This window comes from Lathamus discolor, chromosome 7 (assembly GCF_037157495.1).
Source record: "Lathamus discolor isolate bLatDis1 chromosome 7, bLatDis1.hap1, whole genome shotgun sequence".
Classification (NCBI taxonomy): domain Eukaryota; kingdom Metazoa; phylum Chordata; class Aves; order Psittaciformes; family Psittacidae; genus Lathamus; species Lathamus discolor.
In genome coordinates this window covers 1284115-1303980 of record NC_088890.1, presented here as the reverse complement: position 1 = coordinate 1303980, position 19866 = coordinate 1284115, and the positions used below count along the sequence as shown (strand labels likewise).

At 54.6% G+C, this 19866-nt stretch overlaps 1 protein-coding gene across 2 annotated transcripts in view; it reads left to right on the top strand.

Annotated features, from left to right (window-relative positions):
• Positions 1 to 19866, top strand: part of PODXL2 (podocalyxin like 2) — a 31584-nt gene continuing 11718 nt past the window's right edge. The window contains exons 1-3 of one of the 2 annotated variants that reach the window (XM_065687456.1): positions 1 to 202; positions 306 to 521; positions 14578 to 14871. In XM_065687456.1, the coding sequence (XP_065543528.1) occupies positions 317 to 521; positions 14578 to 14871 (499 nt within the window). In that variant the 5' untranslated portion in view covers positions 1 to 202; positions 306 to 316. Of the gene's footprint in view, positions 203 to 305; positions 522 to 5329; positions 5473 to 14577; positions 14872 to 19866 lie in introns of those variants that run through there. The other variant, XM_065687457.1, reaches the window with a different exon arrangement.

The following is a 19866-nucleotide window of genomic DNA, read 5'->3' as shown; positions in this document are numbered from 1 at the left end:
TGTTTCTATCATGTTGGGCTGTGATGCAACTGTCTCCCTGATCTGACCTTGGTTCTCTTCTTCTACTGCTGTGGAGCTGCAAAGTGGTCATCGGATGGTGTCTGACTACAGTTGCTGTCAGCAGATCTTGATTCTGACCTATGGACTGACTTGATTTGTTCTTGGATTGGCATTATCCTCGTGAGCCTCTCTGAGGGTCTGGGTACGTGGTTGGAGGTGGATGCTATCCCTGTGCTGCTCACCTGCCTTAGGTACATGGGGGGGGATCTTTCCTGCTGTTTATTATGCATTTAATTTCTGCTTAGGATCTGAGCTGATGAGCCCAGTGAGGTTTGCTGTCAGATCCTCCTGCAGGAGAATGCTGTGGTGCTTAATGCAGCCATCAACTCCACTTCAGGGAGGAGAGAAACAGGAAGCTTCAGGGATAGAAGGCGGAAGGAACACGTGGGACTTGGAGAAGTACAACTGGTGCTTGCTTTTCCATTGCATCTTACGGCAGGGATGGGAAAGGAGCAGGACAGGTAAGAGCCCTGTGTCTGGGTGGGCAGTGTGTCCTCCCCGGAGGGGAACAAGCTGGTTCAGGGAGATAGAGATGCTCAAAGTGATACAGAGGATCTTGCCCCTGTGCCTGAAATAGAGCAGGTTCTGTTCCCTTCTAATTACAGCGTATCCTGGAAGGCATTAACTGCTCTAGGTCCCTCCTCTTGCAGTGTTCATTATACGTCTTCCCCAGGAGGGGTTTGGATGAGAGCAGAAGCTGTGTGTTTTGCCCAGAGAATGGCTGCGTGCCTGGGCTGCGCAAGAATAGAGCAGGTACCCGCCCCTGCTTGGTACAGTCAAAACGGTTTGGTGTCCCAGCATTAAGAAGGCAAAGTCAGCCAATAAGCTGGTATGAAACTTGTGGAGACTCTGGAGTAAACTCACTTCTGCTGGAACAAGGGAGAGGTTAACTCTTTCCTTGTGCCTAAGGAAGGAGGAGCCAAGCCAGGCAGTGGAATTCTTAAGCTTTCTTCTTCTGGGGGATGCCAAAAGGCTGTGCAGCTTCAAGGACAATGGAGTTAAATTGCACAGAGCCACAAGCTTGCTGTGTCACCCGTCCTCTGTCCCAACGAGGCATCCAGGTAATGGACAGAGCTTGAGAGCAGGCTTTTCCCTTTGGATCTATGAAGGGGCACAGGTCACCTTCTGTCCGGATTGTTGGCATGCAAAGGAAAAAAGGGTTAAACCCTTTTCCTGGTACTGGTGACATTTGCACTTTCTAACGCTGCAAGAATCCTACAATCCCAGCCTGGTTTAGGTTGAAGGGGACCTTAAAGCTCATCCAATGCCACGGGCAGGGACCCCTTCCACTGGAGCAGCTTGCTCCAAGCCCCTGTGTCCAACCTGGCCTTGAGCACTGCCAGGGATGGGGCAGCCACAGCTTCTCTGGGCACCCTGTGCCAGCGCCTCAGCACCCTCACAGGGAAGAGCTTCTGCCTAAGAGCTCAGCTCAGTCTCCCCTCGGGCAGGTTCAAGCCATTCCCCTTGGCCTGTCCCTACAGGCCCTTGTCCCAAGCGCCTCTCCAGGTTTCCTGTAACCCCTCTGCTTAGGTTTTGTAGGAGTGTTACAAGGTCTTCCTTGAGCCTCTTCTCTCCCAAAAGAACTTGGCATCTGACTGCTCATTTGTTTTGCTTATTGTTTGCTTTCCTGCTCTGCTGAGTAAGGGCAATAGATCCCTTTGTAGATGAATTCAGTTTTGCTGCATTTGGGAGAATAAAGCATCTCACCAGCAGGTTTCAGCTTCACGTGTTGCTGCTTTTTGTTACCTGGCGCTTCAAAAGCAGTTCCATTTCTGTTGAGGCGGGTCTGTGGTTAATTTCTTTGTAATTAACAAGTCCTGGGCACCAAATTCTTTCCCTATCGCCTCATTCCTCCGCCTCACTGACTGTTTGCAAGCGGCTTGGAACACAATGTGACCCTCAAACAGCAACCGAAGCTGGCTGCATTGCCAGACAGCCAAGGCAGTTACGGTACCTTGCAGGGGGAGATGGCAGGAGGATTGCCAGCTTTGCCAGCCTCGATACGTGCTTGCTTTTGGCTTCTGCCTAACGGATGTAGCTGTGAAATGGAACTGTTTGGGGGAAGGAGAGGCAAGCACGGATCATGGTAATATCCAGGGAAATTGGGAGCGGCTTTGAAGCAGCTATCAAAAAGCATTTAGTGCAATTGTAAAGCCCCTTTTACCAGGGCTCTGAGCAGCATTGGGGAGTACACATCAGGTAGGGAGACTGGAGGAGATCAAATGAGGAATTACAAGCTTTTGACTATACACGCCTTTGACTGTAAAGCTGTCAATAGCCCAGAAGAGAGCCAAGCCAGCTGTCCCTATTCCAGGGAGCGTACAAAGGAGATGCGAGAGCTGAGCTGGATTTAGGTTCGTGCTGGTTTGAAGCAGGATGGGTTTTGCCCATCTCTGCTGGCTGTTTTCTGCTCCACTGGCAGCACTGACCCGCCTGATCGATGGTGCCACTAATTTAGTGTAATTTTCTTGTCCAAGATGTATCTTCTCCTTTCATCCTCCCCCTTTGTTGCTCCGTCTGAGATTGATGCCTAACGTCAAAATAAATCCAGGCAGCACTGTGAGCCTCATAGAAAGCATGCTCGCTGCCCTGCCTGCGTGGTTTCCTTCCCTCTGCTTCGAGGCCATGTAATACATGAGGGTGGTTTTGTGCTTTCTTTGATGTGATTAGGCTGCTTCAGACACTGGATTCAGTTTCTAAGACTTGGGAGCTGGATGTGGCAGGGTCAGGGGATCTGAAAGGCTTTTAGTTACCCGCTTGTCGTAAGCCACCTGCATGTTAAGACAGCCAAATTACCAGCAGCAAAGTGAGAAATGACAAGAGCATTCATTAAACGCCATGCCTGGGCTAGAATCTGAGAGCACTGAAGTGGTTTTTATCTCATCTAAGGGGTAAGCGGCAGCTCAGCAGTTCCTGCTGCATTTCCTGCTTGGTGGGGGCCGGGGGCTGCATTGATTCAGGGATAAAAAGGACTTTCAGAGCCCTGGAAGGATGCGGTCCAAAAGAAGCCAAAAGCAAGGGCTTTGGTTTAAGGCTGTCAGCTTTGCCTTGCTGCATTGGGTGATGAGTGCAGCATCACTGTTACCTGCCCCTGTCACGCGTGGGGTGGCTGCTGCACTTCTCCGAGAGCTGCGAATCCAACAACTGCTGCACTGTGAAATCCTTGATTTCTTTTGTTTCAGTCTGTTTCCCAGGCAGTTGGCACAGAAGGGCAGGAAGAAGGGAGCAGCAGCTGAATGGTATCGCTGTGACAGTCTCAGACACGGTGGTGACACCACAGAATGGTGTCGGAGGAGCTGTCCCTCCTATAGGGCATAGAGGTTCCAACCCTGCTCCCAATAGCAGATGCTGCCTTCCAAGCCGCAGAAGTGCCCCTCTGTCTTGCAGGATGTGTGCTCTCTTGGAGGAGCTGTCACCCAGTGCAGGAGTTACAGGACGTGAGCAGGATGTGCAGTGTAAGAGAAGGTGAAGGAAGATGGATAGGGTCTTCTCTGAGATGAAATGGTTTGAAAGGCTCCCAACCTGATGTAGAGAAGCAGGTAGTGCCCACCCCTAACACGAAGTGCAGCCTCTGAAAGATGGAAGCTTTTGACATTAAGAGGAAAGCTCCTGCTCCCCCTGAGGACTTCTTCCTCTGTCAAGGATGGATGTGCTTGATACCTGCTGGAGTGACAATGATACCGAATTACACAAGTGTTTCATTGTGTATAAAACCATGCTCATGGACAAGGGCTCTCAAGATAAGGAAGGCTGCAACAAGAGGACCAGATGTCTCCTCTCAAGTCAATATGGGCCTTCCTCCTGTTGATAAGGCCTGAGAAATAGGTGAAGAGCTGGAAAAGCAACAGCCGGAGGAGCCTCTCAGGTCCTAAATCAGCCCAAACAAGAACATGCAGTGAAGCGGTGAGACTAAACACACATCCCAATGTCTTTAACTAACGATTGCCATAGGAGGGTAAAAGGAGAGGAGGATTTCATCCCCAGGCAATCACTACAACCCCAGAGACCACTCCTCACATCCATAGTGCCTGTGCCACAGCCCAAATATGCCATAAGCATGCCAAATATGCTTACCTACCCATATATGCCATAAGGAATGGGGATTGGGCAGGCATTTCATGGAATGGCCAGGCCCAGAGCGTAGTGACACCAAGTCTGGTTGGAGGCCAGTGAGTAGAGGTGTACCCCAGGGGTCAATAGTGGGTCCCGTTCTGGTTAACCCCTTCGTTACTGCCGATGACACACACCAGTGAGGAATGGCTGAGGAGCCGGAGGGGTGAGCTGTCACCCAGAGAGACCTTGGCAGGAGCCTCATGGGGTTCAATGCCACGTTTAAGGTGCTGTATTTGGGAAGGAACAACCTCGTGCCCAGCATCCGATGGGGGCACCCAGCTGGAAAGCAGCTTGGCAGGAGAGGACCCGGAGGGTGCGAGGATGATGGAGCCAGGCTCTTTGAAGGGGTGCCCAGTGACAGGACCGGAGGCCACGGGCACAAACTGGAACACAGGAGGGTGCCTCTGGGTGCTGTTTTAGGAGGAGGATGACTGAACACTGGCACAGGTTACCCAGAGAGGTTGTGTCTCCAGCACTGGAGGTACTGGGAAGCTGTGGTCCTGGGCAGCTGGCTGTAGGTTGGAGCAGGGTGGGCGGACTGGGTGACTTCCAGGGGTGGGAAATGGAGCTGTCCTGTGGGAGAAGCCTCTCCAGGTCATAGAACAGTTTGGGGTGGAAAGGACCTTAGGCTCACCCAGTTCCACCCCGCCGCCACGGGCACCTCACACTAAACCACGGCACCCAAGGCTCTGTCCCTCATCACCTTCCAGCACCCATGCTGGGCCTCTCCTGAGGTGAGGCTGCGGCCGGGGGGTACCGAGCGGCGGTCAGAAGATGGGTGCTGCGGCTCCGTGCTCCCTCCCTACCGCAGCCCCCCCCCCCCCCGGGCCCCGCCGCCCCGGGGCGCTTGGCTCCAGCCCCCGCCTCAGCCGGCGGAAGGGGGCGCCGCGGGCGGGGGGGGTGCGGCGGACGCCGCGGGGGCTGATCACCCCCGGCCGCGCACGCAGCCGCGCCGCCGGCACTCGTTGTGGGCGCCGCGGGGCGCCGGGGCCGGCGGGAGAGGGGGGGGGGCCGGGACCGGGACCGGGACCGGGGCCGGGCCGCAGCTTCCCCCCTCCCCGCGCTGCTTCCCCGCCCCCGGCGCGGCGGGCACCGGCGGCGGGAGGAGGCGGCGCCGGGATGCGGAGCGGGGCCGGGCGGCGGGCGGGCGCGGCGGCGAGGGGCAGAGCCCGGCGGGCGGCGGGGCGGCCCCGCTCCCCGTGAAGAGGCGGCGCGGCAGGGCAGCGGCCGCCGCCATGCAGCCGTCGCACCGGGCCCCGGCGTTGCTGCTGCTGCTGCTCCTGCTGCTCCTGGCCGCCGGTGAGTGGGGGCTGCCGGGGTTGCGGTCGCCGCCATCCCTGCGGGTTGGGGCGGGCCGGCAGCGGCGGTCGCTCCCTTCCCTGGGCACCGGGATGGCCGCGGCGCCCAGGTCGACCCCATCCCCGGGGAGCCGCGGCCCGCGGTGTGTCCGCTCCCCGGGACCCCCGCGGGAGGCGGGGCCCCATCGCATCCCCTCCCCACTCCGCCGGTGAGCCCCGGGTAGCGGCACCCGTGCGGGGTCCCCGTCTCCCATCGCGGAGCTCTCCGTGCGTACCAGGCGCTGACCCTACCGGGGCATTGGAGCCTTCGGGGCGCCCGGGTGGTGCCAGCCGAGCCCCGGGCTCCCGGTATGGATGGGTGCGGGTGGGCTTCACGCCGCGGGGCTCCCGCTTTGGGGATATGGGGCACAGAGCGCTGGTCCCTGCGGGCTGAGGACGGGCATCACCCTGGCCAGGGCTGCCCCGAACCCGCCTTCCCTTGCACCGATGCCTCCGTCTGGCGTCGTGGTGATGTTGCGAACTACCGCGAAACTGGCACAAAGGAAGGGGGGAACCGCAAATTGCTCCGCGTTTCCCCACGAGCCTCCTGGTGTAATTGGGAGGCGAGGTGGGTGCCAGGGGGAAGCAAGGAAGTGCGGGGATAATTGTGCTTGGAATGGTTGTGAAGGCTCTGCTTCTGTTTATAAATAGTCTGGGGAAATTGCCCAACAAAGGGATCCCCCCAAAGACCCGTGAGCCTGAGGCTGCTTTTTTCCTCCCTCTCCCTTTTGTCCAGGGTTGTGCTTAGTGTGGAACAGGAGTTGAGAACGGGGACATTTAAAGAGTGGGGGAGTCTTTGTCTTGAGTCATCCTGGCAGCGAGGGAAGGGCTGCTTTCCCAACCAGCCGCTGGCTTCCAGCACGACCGAGCTGTGATACGGTGGCATCCAGCCCCCGGCACATCTCTTATTACCCCCATCTCCCCAAAACCTTCCCGGGGGGGAATGTGTCGTCCTCGGTGCTGCTCTGCCCGTGAGCTGCGTGCGCGGTGCCTCGAGCTGTCGACTGGGGCTCCCTAAAGAGAAGGGATAAAGCCTGTTAGAATTGCGAACAATAGTGAGCTTAAAGAGCAAAATGCATCAGAAAACCTGTTGGGGTTTGTGCCAAGGCTCCGTGGCACAGAGGCGAGAAGCTTTTCCAGAGCCGAGCAGGGAGCCAGTTTTGTGGCTTCCTCCAGGCAGGTTGTCCACATTAGGGAAAACCTCGGGCACGGCTGGCAAAGGTCCTTCAGCCACATCTCAGCAGGAGACCCTTGTCCCCACCTTCAGCCAGAGCTTCTCCTCAGAGGAGGGCAAGGTGCATGGGGGGAGCTGCCGTATCCCCACCCGAAAGGGCTGACTCTGTCCCCATCACTTGAAAGCTTCGTCTGCTCTGTGGAGGAAGGAGACGGACCTCTTGGTGGCTTTAAAAGGACCATGGCTGATGAGAGGGTGCCTTTCCTGTTCTGCTGAGGCTGCTGGAAACTTTCTGGTACTGCTGCCCAGCTGGGGATGATGTGGAGGATTTGGGTCCTCGGCTTCCCCTGTGGCTCTGCTCTCCTAGCACGGAGAGCTGGAGGGGTGGTGGAGGTGAGGGACAGCTCAGTTCCTAATGCATGGGTGATGCTGGGGCTTGTGGCAGCTCTGGGGGCTGGACTCAGTTGGCCACACATCCCTTCACACCTGGATCCCTGCCTAGACGGGAGGTCAGAAGTGGAGATGCAGCCTGCTGGGAATGTATACATCAAGCCCTGTTATGTCAGTAGCTCTGCTCAGCGGTTTAGGATCTGGTCCAGCCTGGAATAATTCAGTGCGCTCCAGTCCCGCAGGATGGGAATAGTTAAAACCTGAGAGCAAGCTGGAGTGCCATTCCCGGGTGCTTCCCAGGATCAGGAGTGGGATGGGCTGGAGCGGGATCAGGGCCCATCAGGCTGCTGGGTAGCGCAGGTCTGCTGGCAGAGCATCTCTCCAGGCTCTGGGGCATCTGAGCCTCTTTGCTTTTGCACATAGGAAAATGATGTGGTTGAAAAGAGAGGGAGAAGGGAGGGATTTGGTCTCTTCCCTCTTGCTGTCTCCCCAGGTGCTTGTCTGCGTGGGGGCTATTGAAGGCTTTTCTTCCTCTTCTGCCTGCTTAGGTCCTTGTTAGCGTTTTGTGAATGAGCCTGTGATGAGGGAGTATAAATCAGGATGGATGAAAATTCCCTGTAGTCAGTTTTTCCTTGGCCTCTTCAGTGGCATAAGGAAATGTTCATTTAATTATAGGCATCAGGGGTAGAAATAACTACATTAAGCCCTCAAGGGGAAGCTGCCGGCGATGAGCTGCACATCAGAGCACACAAAAGTTTCTTCGCCTGCCTCAGCGTGGGAAGCAGCTCCGGCATTTTGTGGATACCTGGATGAGCAGGAGCGGAGCATCAGCCCTGCTGCAGGGATGGGGGCTGCGGGGAAGGGGCATCGTTGCTTGCAGCGGGTGAACCCGCTTCCCATCCGTGCTGGCTGCTGGGACACGTAATCCCAGCAGCACGGAGAGGCTGTTTGTCATCCACACGAGCACAGCCCGCGCAGAGGCAGAGCAAGCACATGCGCTGGGCTCTTCAGAGGGCCAGGGATGCTGGCAGGGATGATGTGCTCTGCCAGGGCTCGCGTCCACCCCTGGTTACCAGGCTTTGGATGTACAGCCTTGTTTCGGGGATAACGTTCTGCTGTTGGGAGCCAGCTTTGCTCCCTCCCTCTGTATGACCCTGCAACCCCCCTCAGCTCTCCCTGTCCTGCCTGGTGTGTTGTGAAGGTCGCCAGGACCCATATGTGTGCCTGGGGACTACCAGACCTTTGCATGAGCTTTTTGCCTAGGGTGCATTAAGATGGTTTGGAGAGTGGGGGTGAGGCTGCAGCATGGCATGCCAGTGTGTGACAGGGTGGTCATCACCACTGCTGCAGGGGCTGGAGCAGAGTGTAATCATTTTGTGCTCAGTGAGTTTTAAGGACCTTTTGGGATGTAAAAAGCTTCTGTTCTGTTTCTGTGGGTGACTGTGTCTTGATGGAAGTCCCTCCTGCATCTGCAGTGGTACTTGCTCTGCCTGGGCAGGGAGGCTTGGAAGATGCAGCAGCCACCAGCCTTTATCTGGTGTGCTGGAAGTCAGACTGGGCGCTGTGGGGTGTGTGGTCCAGGTTGGGATAGCGTGAGAAGAGGAAGCACAGGCTTGGCAGGGGGGTGTCGTGGAATGCTTTGGGCTTGCAAGAGGGCAAAGGAACCTGCGGGCTGTGGTTTCTCTCCTGGATCAGTGGCTTTCATCCTTTGGTCTGTTAACCCTGGGGGCTGTTTGAAGGCTTCTGAACGGTGACTGAGGAAGGCAGATTCACTGCGCTGTGTGCAGCTGTCTCCCCAGTGCCGTCTCCCCAGAGGCTGCTGCATCTTCCCCCGCCTGAGCTGGAGCTGCCACTGATAGCGAGAGGAGCGGAGCAGGCGCTGCAGCAGCACAGGAGGGAGGTGTGAAGGCTACGAGATGATGTGGGGAAGGAGCGAAAGCAAAGAGCCTGGAGCCTGAAACCAGGCAGGGCTCTGACTCCCAGCAGGGGCAAGGACAGCTTGGTTGAGGTGCCGTGACCTGCTTGTGTGGAGTCTCATCTGTGGAGATGGGTGAGCTCAGAGCAGTCCTGGTGATGCTGATCCTAGCGACAGGAGAACCTGACTCTTCCCAGCCCTGGGCACCTGCGGAGGTCAGACTCCTGGTGCACATGTGCTGACAAAGGGCACGTCTGCATCTGTCTGCTTTTGCAGTGCCATGCCATTTCCCATGGACGTACCTGGGTCTGCAGGCTATAGGTGACCTCTGCTGAAATGCCAAGGGAGCAAATGGTGGTGCTGTGCAAGGTAGTGCCCATTCAGTACATGCACACGCTGTAGTCTGGTGTTTGCGTTCTCTGTGCTAGCTGTAAAGATCTCTAAGAGCTTAAAGATGCTGGTACAGCCACTGTGTGCTCTAAATTTCGCTCTAAAGAGTTGTCCCATTGCAAAGGCTTATCCAGTTGTGCCTTGTTCCTCTTGTTGGTGCAGGTTGCTAAGTGTATGTGCTCCACACAGACCCAAGTGCTTTCCCTATTGCTTAGAGGGACACTCAGCAAGGGCTGTGTGGGAGCTGGATGTGGTTCCTAGGTGGAGCATCCCAGCACAGGTATGCACAGGTATGGTTTGCAACTCTGAATTAGCACCAGAAGGGTGCTAATTGGTCTGATACGTGGACATCCCATCTGCTTCCCTGTGCAAGCTATTACGGTCTGGGCTGCAGAGATTCCAGGTGGGGAAATCAGCTTGGAAGTCCTTGAGCTGTCTGCGGTTGGGATGCTTTTTGTTATTTAAATTGCTCTGGTTTGTTATGTTCTGGGATTGCTGTATTCCATGAACTGTTCTGCCCTGGGGCCTCTCTCCTCTCTGCCCCTGGGCCCTGCTCCCTGGCTTCTCCAGGGATGGAATATCCCTGGCAGATGCTTCTCTCATCTGGTCATTGTGTTTCTGTCCTAACTGATTATCAGTAAATGACCCATTCCTGACCCAGCTATCCCAGGAAATAACGTTGTTGGATAACTCTGGGTTTGGGGTGGGCTGGAAAGGGAGGTCAGCGGTAGCGGGGCCAGATGGATGTTGTTGTGGCTGCTGAGTTGGCAGCACCGAGCTGCTCTGTCCCCCCTCCCTGGTACCCAGGGTGTGACTGCACCCGAGTGCTGTTGTACAGGCTCTGCTGGTGAGAGATGGGTGAGTCAGAGCGTGTGCTCCAGGTGAGTGCTCTTCACAGGCACCGTGGCCACGGCACCCAGGAAGGAAAGGGAAAACCATCCTTCAGCTGGGCACACCAAGGGGCACTCTAGCCCCTGGTGGGTCAAGCCGGTGCGATGAGGCCTTGAGGGGTGTTTGTGACTTTCCTTGGAGAGAAAACAGAGCTTTACTTGTTGGTAATTAAAAAGCAAGCGAATTTTCAAGGCAGTTTGACACAGCGGCAGCCACATCCCATCTCATCTCCCCAGATCCCTGCTCTCATTTCAGCTGGATACAGAAACGAATTATTTCCTCTTTCATTTCTAGTCCTATTCAGTCCTGGGCCAGTTGGGAGCCTTGCACCAGCTGTCCCAGCCCATGGAGAGGTGACTTGCCTTGTGGCAAAGGGATAATGCGGTTCTTGGTTAATGGAGAACATACTTAGGGTTCTTTTAGCATTGTTTAGAAGTGTGGAGCTGTGCTTGTTCGCAGCACTTGGGGAGCGCTGGCAGATGCGCTTCCGTCAGATTCTACTGCATCCTTTTCATGCTGCTGAGCAAAACTCCCCCATCTGCCTCTTCTGGGACCACTGCACTGAACTGCGCTGAGCTGGACAGGGTGAGCATCTCCACTTCGCCTTGGAGCTGTTTCCTGAGCGGCCCATGGGGTCAGCACTAGCAAACCCGATTCATCTGTGCGTTCCTGGCTGGCTCTTGTCCAGCGGCCTTGGAAAGGTAACACTGCGCTGTTATTCCCTGTGGAAACCACCTCGTTCTGCTCCTTACAGCAGGGAAGCATCTTCTGCAAGGTCAGCGTTGGCTCCACGTGTCGTCTTTGTGGGTGCGCGCAGCTGGAGGGCTCGCAGCCAGCGCCGGAGCTGGTTTGGATGCTCCCTCTCCCTCCGCCTTTGTTCCCTCCACCTGCCTCTCCCACTTTCCCTCCTTTCTCCCCCTGCTGTGTGTGCTCCGGGGAGGGTTTTCCTCCCGTGCTCAGCCCCAAGGCTGGCTCCCTCTTTAGCATGCGGAGCCTCATCTCCTCCAGGTTACGCAGAGGTGCCGCAAAAATAGAAATGAGAGACAAACGCCCCATTGAAGCAGCTGGCAAGCCCTGGCTCCGTTCCCTGCTCCCTCCCATCTACACTTGCAGGGCTTTATTCTGGTGCTGCTTTATTCCTATGGCTTGATCTGCCTTTTGGAATACAAAACTGGGAGACTGGTGGCTGGTAGAAGAGGACTAATCCCTGGTCCTCACCCTAGGAGGAAAAGGGCCAGCCACCCATGTCTTGGGCATTACATTTCCCCTCTCAGCTGTGCTCCCTGCCTCCTGCTCAGCTCAGCTCCTGCTTTCATTCTCTCTTTGCCCGTTGACAGCTGCCTTGAGCTCCTTTATGAGATGCTTGGAAGAGAGGGGGACGGTGGCAAACCTTGGGTCTGCTGTTTGGCACCTCAAGCCTTTGAGTTCTTGCTGCTGGTGCAAAAAGTGGTGTCAGGATGCTGTCCGGAGAGGTTCTGATTTGTGCACTGGTGCTGTTAGCCCTATGGCATTCAGGCTGGTGCTGCCGGCACTGGGGGTTTCCCCAGGCCATTCTCAGCATCCTGTGCCTGTGGGTCAGGCCCCAAGGCATTGGCTTACTCCTGCTCCACCCCAGGAGAAACCTGGCTTGCTCAGTCTGTGTCTATTAATGACTCATTCTTAGGGATGAGGTGGTGTAGCTTTATCTTGGGTTGAGGAGAGCAGAGCATCCCAGTAAACAAGCTAATGCAGCTTAGGGGGTTTAACTGGGTAAACACTTGAGAGTTAAAGGAGGGTAAACAGACTGCCAGGATCTGAGCTTCCCGCATGGATGGGATGAGCTCTGGGTGCCCAGGCTCACACGCCACAAGAGATCTGCTGTGGCAGCATAGGCACCATCACGCTGGAGCTGGGTGAGCACCACTGGATGGGTGTGGGGACTGCCCTGTCCACGCTGTGCTTGTGCACAAGAGGCTCTCATTTGGACCTCTCGTTTTGAGCTGTGGTCTTCTCCGTGTGTGCACAGCTCACAGGGAGCTGTTCCATCCCCAGGGTGCTTTGGTTGGCTCCGTGATGCTGCAGAACCTTCCTTCCCCTTCGATACTCTGCCTCTGTTGCCGTTCCCTGTCTGTGGCTCTGCTGGCCTTGGATCAATAGAACAAAATAAATGAGCTGGAGACGTGCTGAAGCCTGGCCCAGGAGCGTATGGGAAAGAGCAACCAATATTGGATTGTGCTCAGTTGAGAGAAGAGTGGAGAAAGGTGGAGAGGGTCAGAGCAGGCAGAAGGCTCGAGAAATGCGTTTCCAGCCACCAGCATTCCCAGGACAGGTTTGGGAATCAAGTGAGTAGCAACTCCCAAGCTTTTTGGGCTACAAGCCAGTGTTGTTGATGAGTGCACCAGGGCCAGCCCCATTGCCGCTGCCCCATAGCTCATCTTGGCACTTGCCCTGATCTGGATTGTTCCTTCTGGGATGTGGGATGCAGTGATGGGGAGGAACCCCAGGAGGTCGCCTGGCCTGCGCCCTTGCCTGGAGGCGGTTCAGCTCTGCTTTAATCGCTTCAGGCCACGTGGCTCCAGATCTGCATGCAGCGTCCAGGTGATGTCTCAGCAGTGCTTTGGCAAATCTATTTCTAATACTTGGGGACTGTGCGAGCAGTTCCACATCTGCGTTCCGGTGATGTTCCTCATGGGGGAATTTCTCCTTTTAGGGCATTTCTAATGGATGGTTTCGGGATGTTTGGTGCTACTTCTCGAGGTGGTGACGTCTACCTATTTCTCTTCAGACTATTTGTGTTAGTGCCATCCTCGGGATCATCATTAGCTGGTCCTATGGTCCTGCTGTGCAGGGAGGAGTCTCCTCGCTTTGTGTCCTTGGCTGATTTCATTGTGATGTTCTTAGCTGTTGTTCCAAGGACACTTAGGGAAATATTAAAGACCAGCAGCTCCAAGGAGAGACCTTGAGGAATTCCACTAATGGCCTCCCTTCAGCACAAGCCTCTCGTGTTTTCATATAGCCAATGCCTTGCTGTTTGTTGTCTCAGTTTTCCTGCTCACTGCTGCCTGTTCCTGCCTCTCCTCTAGCTGTATACGAGGCACTGTACCTCGTACTGAAGAGCAGCTGGATTAGATCTGCTGCGTTTCTCTTGTCGCAAATCAGTTCTCAAAGAAAAATACCAAATTAGCCTTCATTTCAGCTTATTCAATTAGTTCAGTTCAGTGACTAGTTCATTAAGAGCTGGGAAGCGCAGGATGAGCTGAGGAAGCAGGAAAACTTGTCCTTTCCTTCTGATCTATGAATAAAAATCAGCTGAGAGAGGATGAGATCTTCGAGCTTTAATGTGCTGAAGAACAGAGGGCTGGGAAGCAATTGGTTCAGTTCACCCAAATGAGATACTTTGCTTGCTTAACAGAACTGTTTTAAATGGAAAGCGTGTTTTGGTAATCTCATTTTTTCCCCTCTGTCTCCGTATTTGTCATGGTATTTATGGGTTGAAGAAAGCCACGTTCCAGGTGCTGTTCTCTTGCTTTTTGATTGAAGCTCAATATGCATGTGAATGTACCTTGACACAAATCACAGTTAAAGTCTCATCTAGGCCTCGGGAGGTGTCAGTCAAACCTTCTAATAGATCAAATGGAGATAACAAGGATGTAATTGGTGCAGGAGGAGTGTGAAATGCAGCCTGCCTCCCTGCTCGATGTTCGGTGCTGATCGGATGCTGGTGGCATCTGACTCCTTACCTGTGACAGCCCTTCCTTATGACAGCAAAACCTGTGAATGCAAAATGCGGTTGAACTCAATGACTTTAATAGATTTCCAGCCTGCTGGTTTCAAACATGGTTGATATTGGTGATGTGAGTAATTCTGTTTTACCCCTGCATGTAATACAGCTGCGGGTCAGGAGCACCAGGGTGAATTCGTGCTTGGGGGGGGGCAGTCAAGTAGGAAGCTGTCATTGACTTCACCGTGCCAGGGTTTCCTGGTGTAAGGAGCAGATATTCCACCTCCTCTCCAGGATGGTGTTGAACAACCCCAAGGTGCTTCCAAAGAGGCAGAAAGCCTTAGAGAGGGTGAACCTTCTTTGTAGCACTAAAGAGAGGTGCCCTGGGCTGGATGGCCTCTGGCACCAGCTCCTCCTGGATGTGAGCACTCTTCATGGTTGTGGATGTTTCCCAAAATACCCCAGTTTTCCTCCTCAGCTCAGAGCACAGCCCATCTGTGGGGCAGGGTACCCGCAGGCTGGGCACAGCAGCTTGGCTTGGCAGGAGCAGAAGACAAGCTCAATGAGCATCAGTCCTATTTCTGATATGGGTTTACTCCTTATACAGGGACCTTGCACCTCTGCCTCGCCTCCTCGGAGGAGACAACCGCCGATGGCCTCACATCAACGTCCCTGCTGGAGTTTGCCGTGATGCCCCACCTGGAAGCCATGAATTCCCCGGACCGAGCCAGCCCGGAGCCTGTGGAGCCTGATCTTACCCCTGTCTCTCTGCACGCTGCCCCGGGATCGGGCTTTGCCAGCGAGGAGAATGAGGAGTCCAAGATCCTACAGCCCCCGCAGTACTTCTGGGAAGATGGTGGGGAGCTCAATGACTCCAGCCTGGATTTAGGACCCACAACAGGTAGGTCGTTTTGAACCCATTCCTCCTCCCCGTGCTGTGGGGTTCGAGGAGGTGGAAGGATGCAGGGATCCGTGCTTCTGCTTTGACACCACTCTCGCTAAGAGGGCCTGAGATTAAACGTCAGCTCTATTTTCTCACCTCAGTGCCTGATGTGTCCCCAGTGAACCCTGAGCAAGCACGGGCTTTAGAAACCAAGTTACAGCTGAGCCTTTATTCCTGAGCTCCTATGGGCTGGGAGAAGTATTGCCTCCACCTAGCTTCCCATTGCCTCGTGCCCTTCTTTCTCTCCTTCCCCCTTTTCAGAATCACAGAATCACAGAATCACAGAATCCCAAGGGTTGGAAGGGACCTAAAAAGATCATCTAGTCCAACCCCCCTGCAAGAGCAGGGTAACCTACAGTACATCACACAGGAACTTGTCCAGGCGGGCCTTGAATATCTCCAGTGTAGGAGACTCCACAACCCCCCTGGGCAGCCTGTTCCAGTGCTCTGTCACTCTTACAGTAAAGAAGTTCTTCCTGATGTTAACGTGGAACTTCCTATGTTCCAGTTTACACCCATTGCCCCTTGTCCTATCACTGGATATCACTGAAAAAAGCCTAGCTCCATCATCCTGACACCTACCCTTCACACCTACCCTTTTGCGTTCTCTTCTCACTCCCTTCTTTCTGTTGCTGTCAGTTAAGCGCAGCCTAAAGGTCTCAAGATCAAGGCCATCTTGGGGTTTGAGTCAGAGCTGGCATCCCTCGGTTAAACTCATCTTTCCTCACTCCATGACTTCAGTGGGGATTTGACCTTAGAGAAGACAGCAGGTTTGTCCCTTGGGCTGCTGTCCTATTGCCTCCCCTGTCCTGCTTTCTTCCTGAGGGGACTCATGGTCACAATGAGCTGTGTTAGCATCTGCGCTTGCTGCCAATGTGGGGTGTTCTTTGAGACCCTTGAGCCCCCCAAGCCTCTCATTGCTCTCAGGGGGAGGGATGGGAGGAAGGAGGAGGAGGAGCATTGCAGGGTTTCCAGTAGCTTAGGAGATTACTTCGCAGTGCTCCTGCTCTTAAGTGTCATGTGGGGCACGTATTAAGTGTTACCCAGGAGCCAGGCTTCAGCCTTATCCCTCCTCCCTTACCTGGCATCGCTGCCTCCCTGCAGCAGGTCGGACTGAGGTCTGCAGTCAGAAAGCACGAGCCTTGTTTGAGCTTGACTCCTGTTTCTGTGACCTTAACGAAGACCTCGCTGAGGGCTGTGCCTCCCGCTGCCAGCTGGGACGCAGGACACGCTGTGCAGGGCAGGGGCCATCCCAAAGCCCTTTGCTCACCAGCGCTGCTGCTGAACTCATCTGGCCGTGCTCTTGCTGCCCTGTGGCTCATGTGGCCCCGGGGCACTGATGGTCCTGGCCATGGGGAGCTGTGCTGGTCCTGGGGTGGATGCTGCGTGCTCCTGCCAGCGCATCCTTGGGCCGTGCTGTGGTTTAGCCCCTCTGGGGCGCTGGCAGCGTGCTCAGCAGCGCTGTTATTTGTGTGCCAGCGGGCACCTGCGTGTGCTCAGGCCTGGACGTGACTTGGAGACCAGTGTGTGCTTATGCATTGAGAGGAGCCCGAACCAGCCTCGCCTCTTGCACGTGCCTCCTCCCATCTGCATGCACAACACGCTCCCCTCTGCTTCCGTCCTTGCCTGCAGTGCTTTCCTCCATGAGCAGATGCGCTCTTTCAGCCGTCCTCTACACATACCCTATGCAGTGCCCAGCTCACCACTGCTGGGCTTCCCAGCACTGCCTTTACCCCTGGCCGTTGCTGTGGCCGGAGCTCGTGTCTCGGTGGTGTTTCAGAGCCGTGCTTAATAGAACAGTTTGAATTATTCAAGAGCTGGGAGCACATTTCTCCTTAAAATTTAATTAGAAACCTGCTGTGTGTCATTTTACAATGAAGGATATTGTAATAGCATCCCTCAATTGGACAGCCTTCTCCTGCACGAGAGGTGCCCGCAACGTGCTGCGTGTGTGGCAGATCCCATGCGATGCCTGGTGGAGCTGTGTGATGACATCTGTTGGGTTATTTTCGATGTATAAACCCATGAAACAGTTTCAAGCAGCTGCTGTTTAAGAAAGAAAAGCTCGTGGTGTAAGTTTTCCTGTCGTGGAATTTCGCTGGACAACAGTGAAGTGTAGTCTGGCAGAGCTGGTAGCTCTGTCCCAGGCGCAGATTTGAGCCCCTGTATCAATTAAGGCACAAAGCAGGATTGTGATAGTACTGGGGAGAGAAAATTCCCTGCTGTGAAAGGAGAGCCATGCTGGCTCCTTTCCGTGTTTGGTGCCTGGAATTGGTGGCGTTAGGCCAGATCTCCTGAGATTTCATAGAATCATGGAATGGTTTAAGTTGGAAGGGACCTTAAAGCTCCTCCAGCTCCAACCCCTGCCCCGGGCAGGGACCCCTTCCACTGGAGCAGCTTGCTCCAAGCCCCTGTGTCCAACCTGGCCTTGAGCACTGCCAGGGATGGGGCAGCCACAGCTTCTCTGGGCACCCTGTGCCAGCGCCTCAGCACCCTCCCAGGGAAGAGCTTCTGCCTAAGAGCTCATCTCCATCTCTCCTCTTTCTATGAGTCACCTTTGCTTCATTTTACTGCTGTAACGTCCTTCTGCAGTGAGGGGACCCCTCTGCCTTTGTGTGACTCCGGGGCTGCAGGAGGTAACAGCTAATAGCAATCTGCAGCTGCTGCTCTGGGGCTTTAAGTGCACTCGAATATCCTTTAATAATACTTCAGGAGCTCCTGTGGCATCGGGGGCCAGCTGTTAGAGACAACAAACCCCAGTGGCAGAGCACAGCTCAGCCTGGGGCTCTGCTCCCTCTGAGTAACCTGCTTCTGCTGGTTTATGCTATGGACCAGTCATTCTGGATTGACACCAGTGACACCAGCCTGGGAAGGAGCCTGAGATTGATCTCACTCTGTCTGGGAGTGCACAGAAGTGTATGTGTGCTCACCCGTGCACAGCTGCTACCCAGTGGGGCTGCATCTGGGAGAGATGGATTAGCTCTGGTGGGAATGGGGATGCATATCCTTATGGAAAGAAGCAGCATGTGATTCATACTGCAGCCAAGAGGCAAGTCAGCGGAGCTGTGAGGCTGCTGCTTCTGCATCCCACTGCCTTCAGGAGCTTCCCAGGATGTTGTTTGGGTTTGGCTGCTTTGATTCAGCTGTGGTATCAAACTGGCCTGAGCCACAAATTAACCCTTAAGACAGAGAGGACCTGCAGGGATTCGCATCTCCCTTCTTGTCCTCCTTTTCCTTCTTCCCACCTTCCCCGTCTTGTTTTGCCTGGAGGCTTCTTCCAATCCCCATGTTCCCTTCTGTCACACTGGATTTCCCGATGCAACATCTCTTCTAGATTTAGGGCTAGAAGGTGGGTGCCATGAGGGCTGCATGGCCCTGAAGTTTAGTGGAAGAATTCTATGGTGGCATATCCATCCTGGGGAGCTCCTTGGTTTGCCCCTCTCTGTGTTCTCCTTTGGCTGAGGCAGAACACAGTGTGCCCTGTGTTCCCTTTCCAGTGAAGGCTCTAGACTGGGGCATCCTAATCACTAACTGCTGGGAAGGGAGGGCTTCCAACAGCTGATGTAAGGCTTGTGAATGGAGGCACTCAGTCCCTCTCCTCCCTTGCCCAAAAGCTGAATCTCCAAGGATCGGAGTGCAGCATCACATCTTGCCATGTGCTGGGCTGACACAGAGCTCGGTTTGTTACAGCCAGGGTCTGCTTTTCTAGCTCCAAGGCTTTGCCCTTGAAGACCAAGGCTTGTCTGTGCTGGAGCTATCAAATCTGGTATCACAGACTGGTGGTTCACTGGGACGGCATGTGGTGATTTGGGGGGGGGGGGATTGTAATCTTTTAATTATTCATAGTAATTAGCAGAAGGGGTTCCTAGCAGAGCACGGGTGAGGGGTTGCAGGTCAGACAAGTCAGAAGGATGGCATTCAAACAAGTTTTCTGACCAGCTAAAGGGATAAAATCTCTGCCATCCCTAACCGATACAGTGAGATTCCCTTCTTTCTCTGATGAATTACTTGCTTCTGGCCAGAGACATCCCAGCATCTCTCACCCTTACTGAAATCTGCTGCCTCTTTATCCAGACTGACAGCAAATCTGGTGTTCTTAATAGCATCTTCAGCCCGAGCACTAATGAAGTGAAGCACCTGGTAAAGGCTGTCTGCATAAGGAGCTTAGCGCGGAGCAGCCGCCTGCCCCAGCTCAGCTCCTGGATGCTTCTTGTTTGTGCCTTGGTTTAGTGCACGCTCACAAGTGATCAATCCTGGGACGAGCCACCTCGACCAAGATGATGCTGGCAGAGGCTGGCCTGTGACAAAGGGTTTCTCTGTCTTATTCTGGTGCAGCCAGCCCTGCCTGGCGCTGTTTGGGTGCCTGGTCTCTACCTGAAGCCAATTCCAAGCGTGGTAAGACCTAACCGCTTTGCTACCATGGCTCTCTCTTTTAACTATGATCTCTCTTGTGTGTGGACCTGTCTTGGAGTCATGGATAGTACCTTCTCCTAGTTCTGGAAGATGAGGATATTAGCCCAGACCAGCTCAGTTCCAGCACCAGTAATTGCATTTTGCCTCTTTGCAATCCCCCTGCAGAGTAAATCCAATGGGATACATCTCTTTGCAGTAAGCCTCCCTGCTCTGTACTGCAAAACAGTGAGCAGAGTCTGCCTCAGAGCTGGCTGTGTTACAGTGCACCTCACACCTCCCCAGGTTAGCATGTGCTTTGGGAGGAATGGTGCTATTGAGCTGGGGGGGGAGCCTAGGAGTGTCCATGTCTTTATTACAGTGCTTGTAGTTACCAGTAATTCAATCACTGGATAACATGATCTTCCTGTTTAATCCAATCAAGACCTTATGGTCAGGTTATGTGGACTAAAACCAGGGAGGGTCACGCTTTTTCTGCGCTGTCCCAGTTGCCAATAGTGCAAATAGAGGGAACCTTGCAGGGCAGCAGCTGAGAGCAGCTTT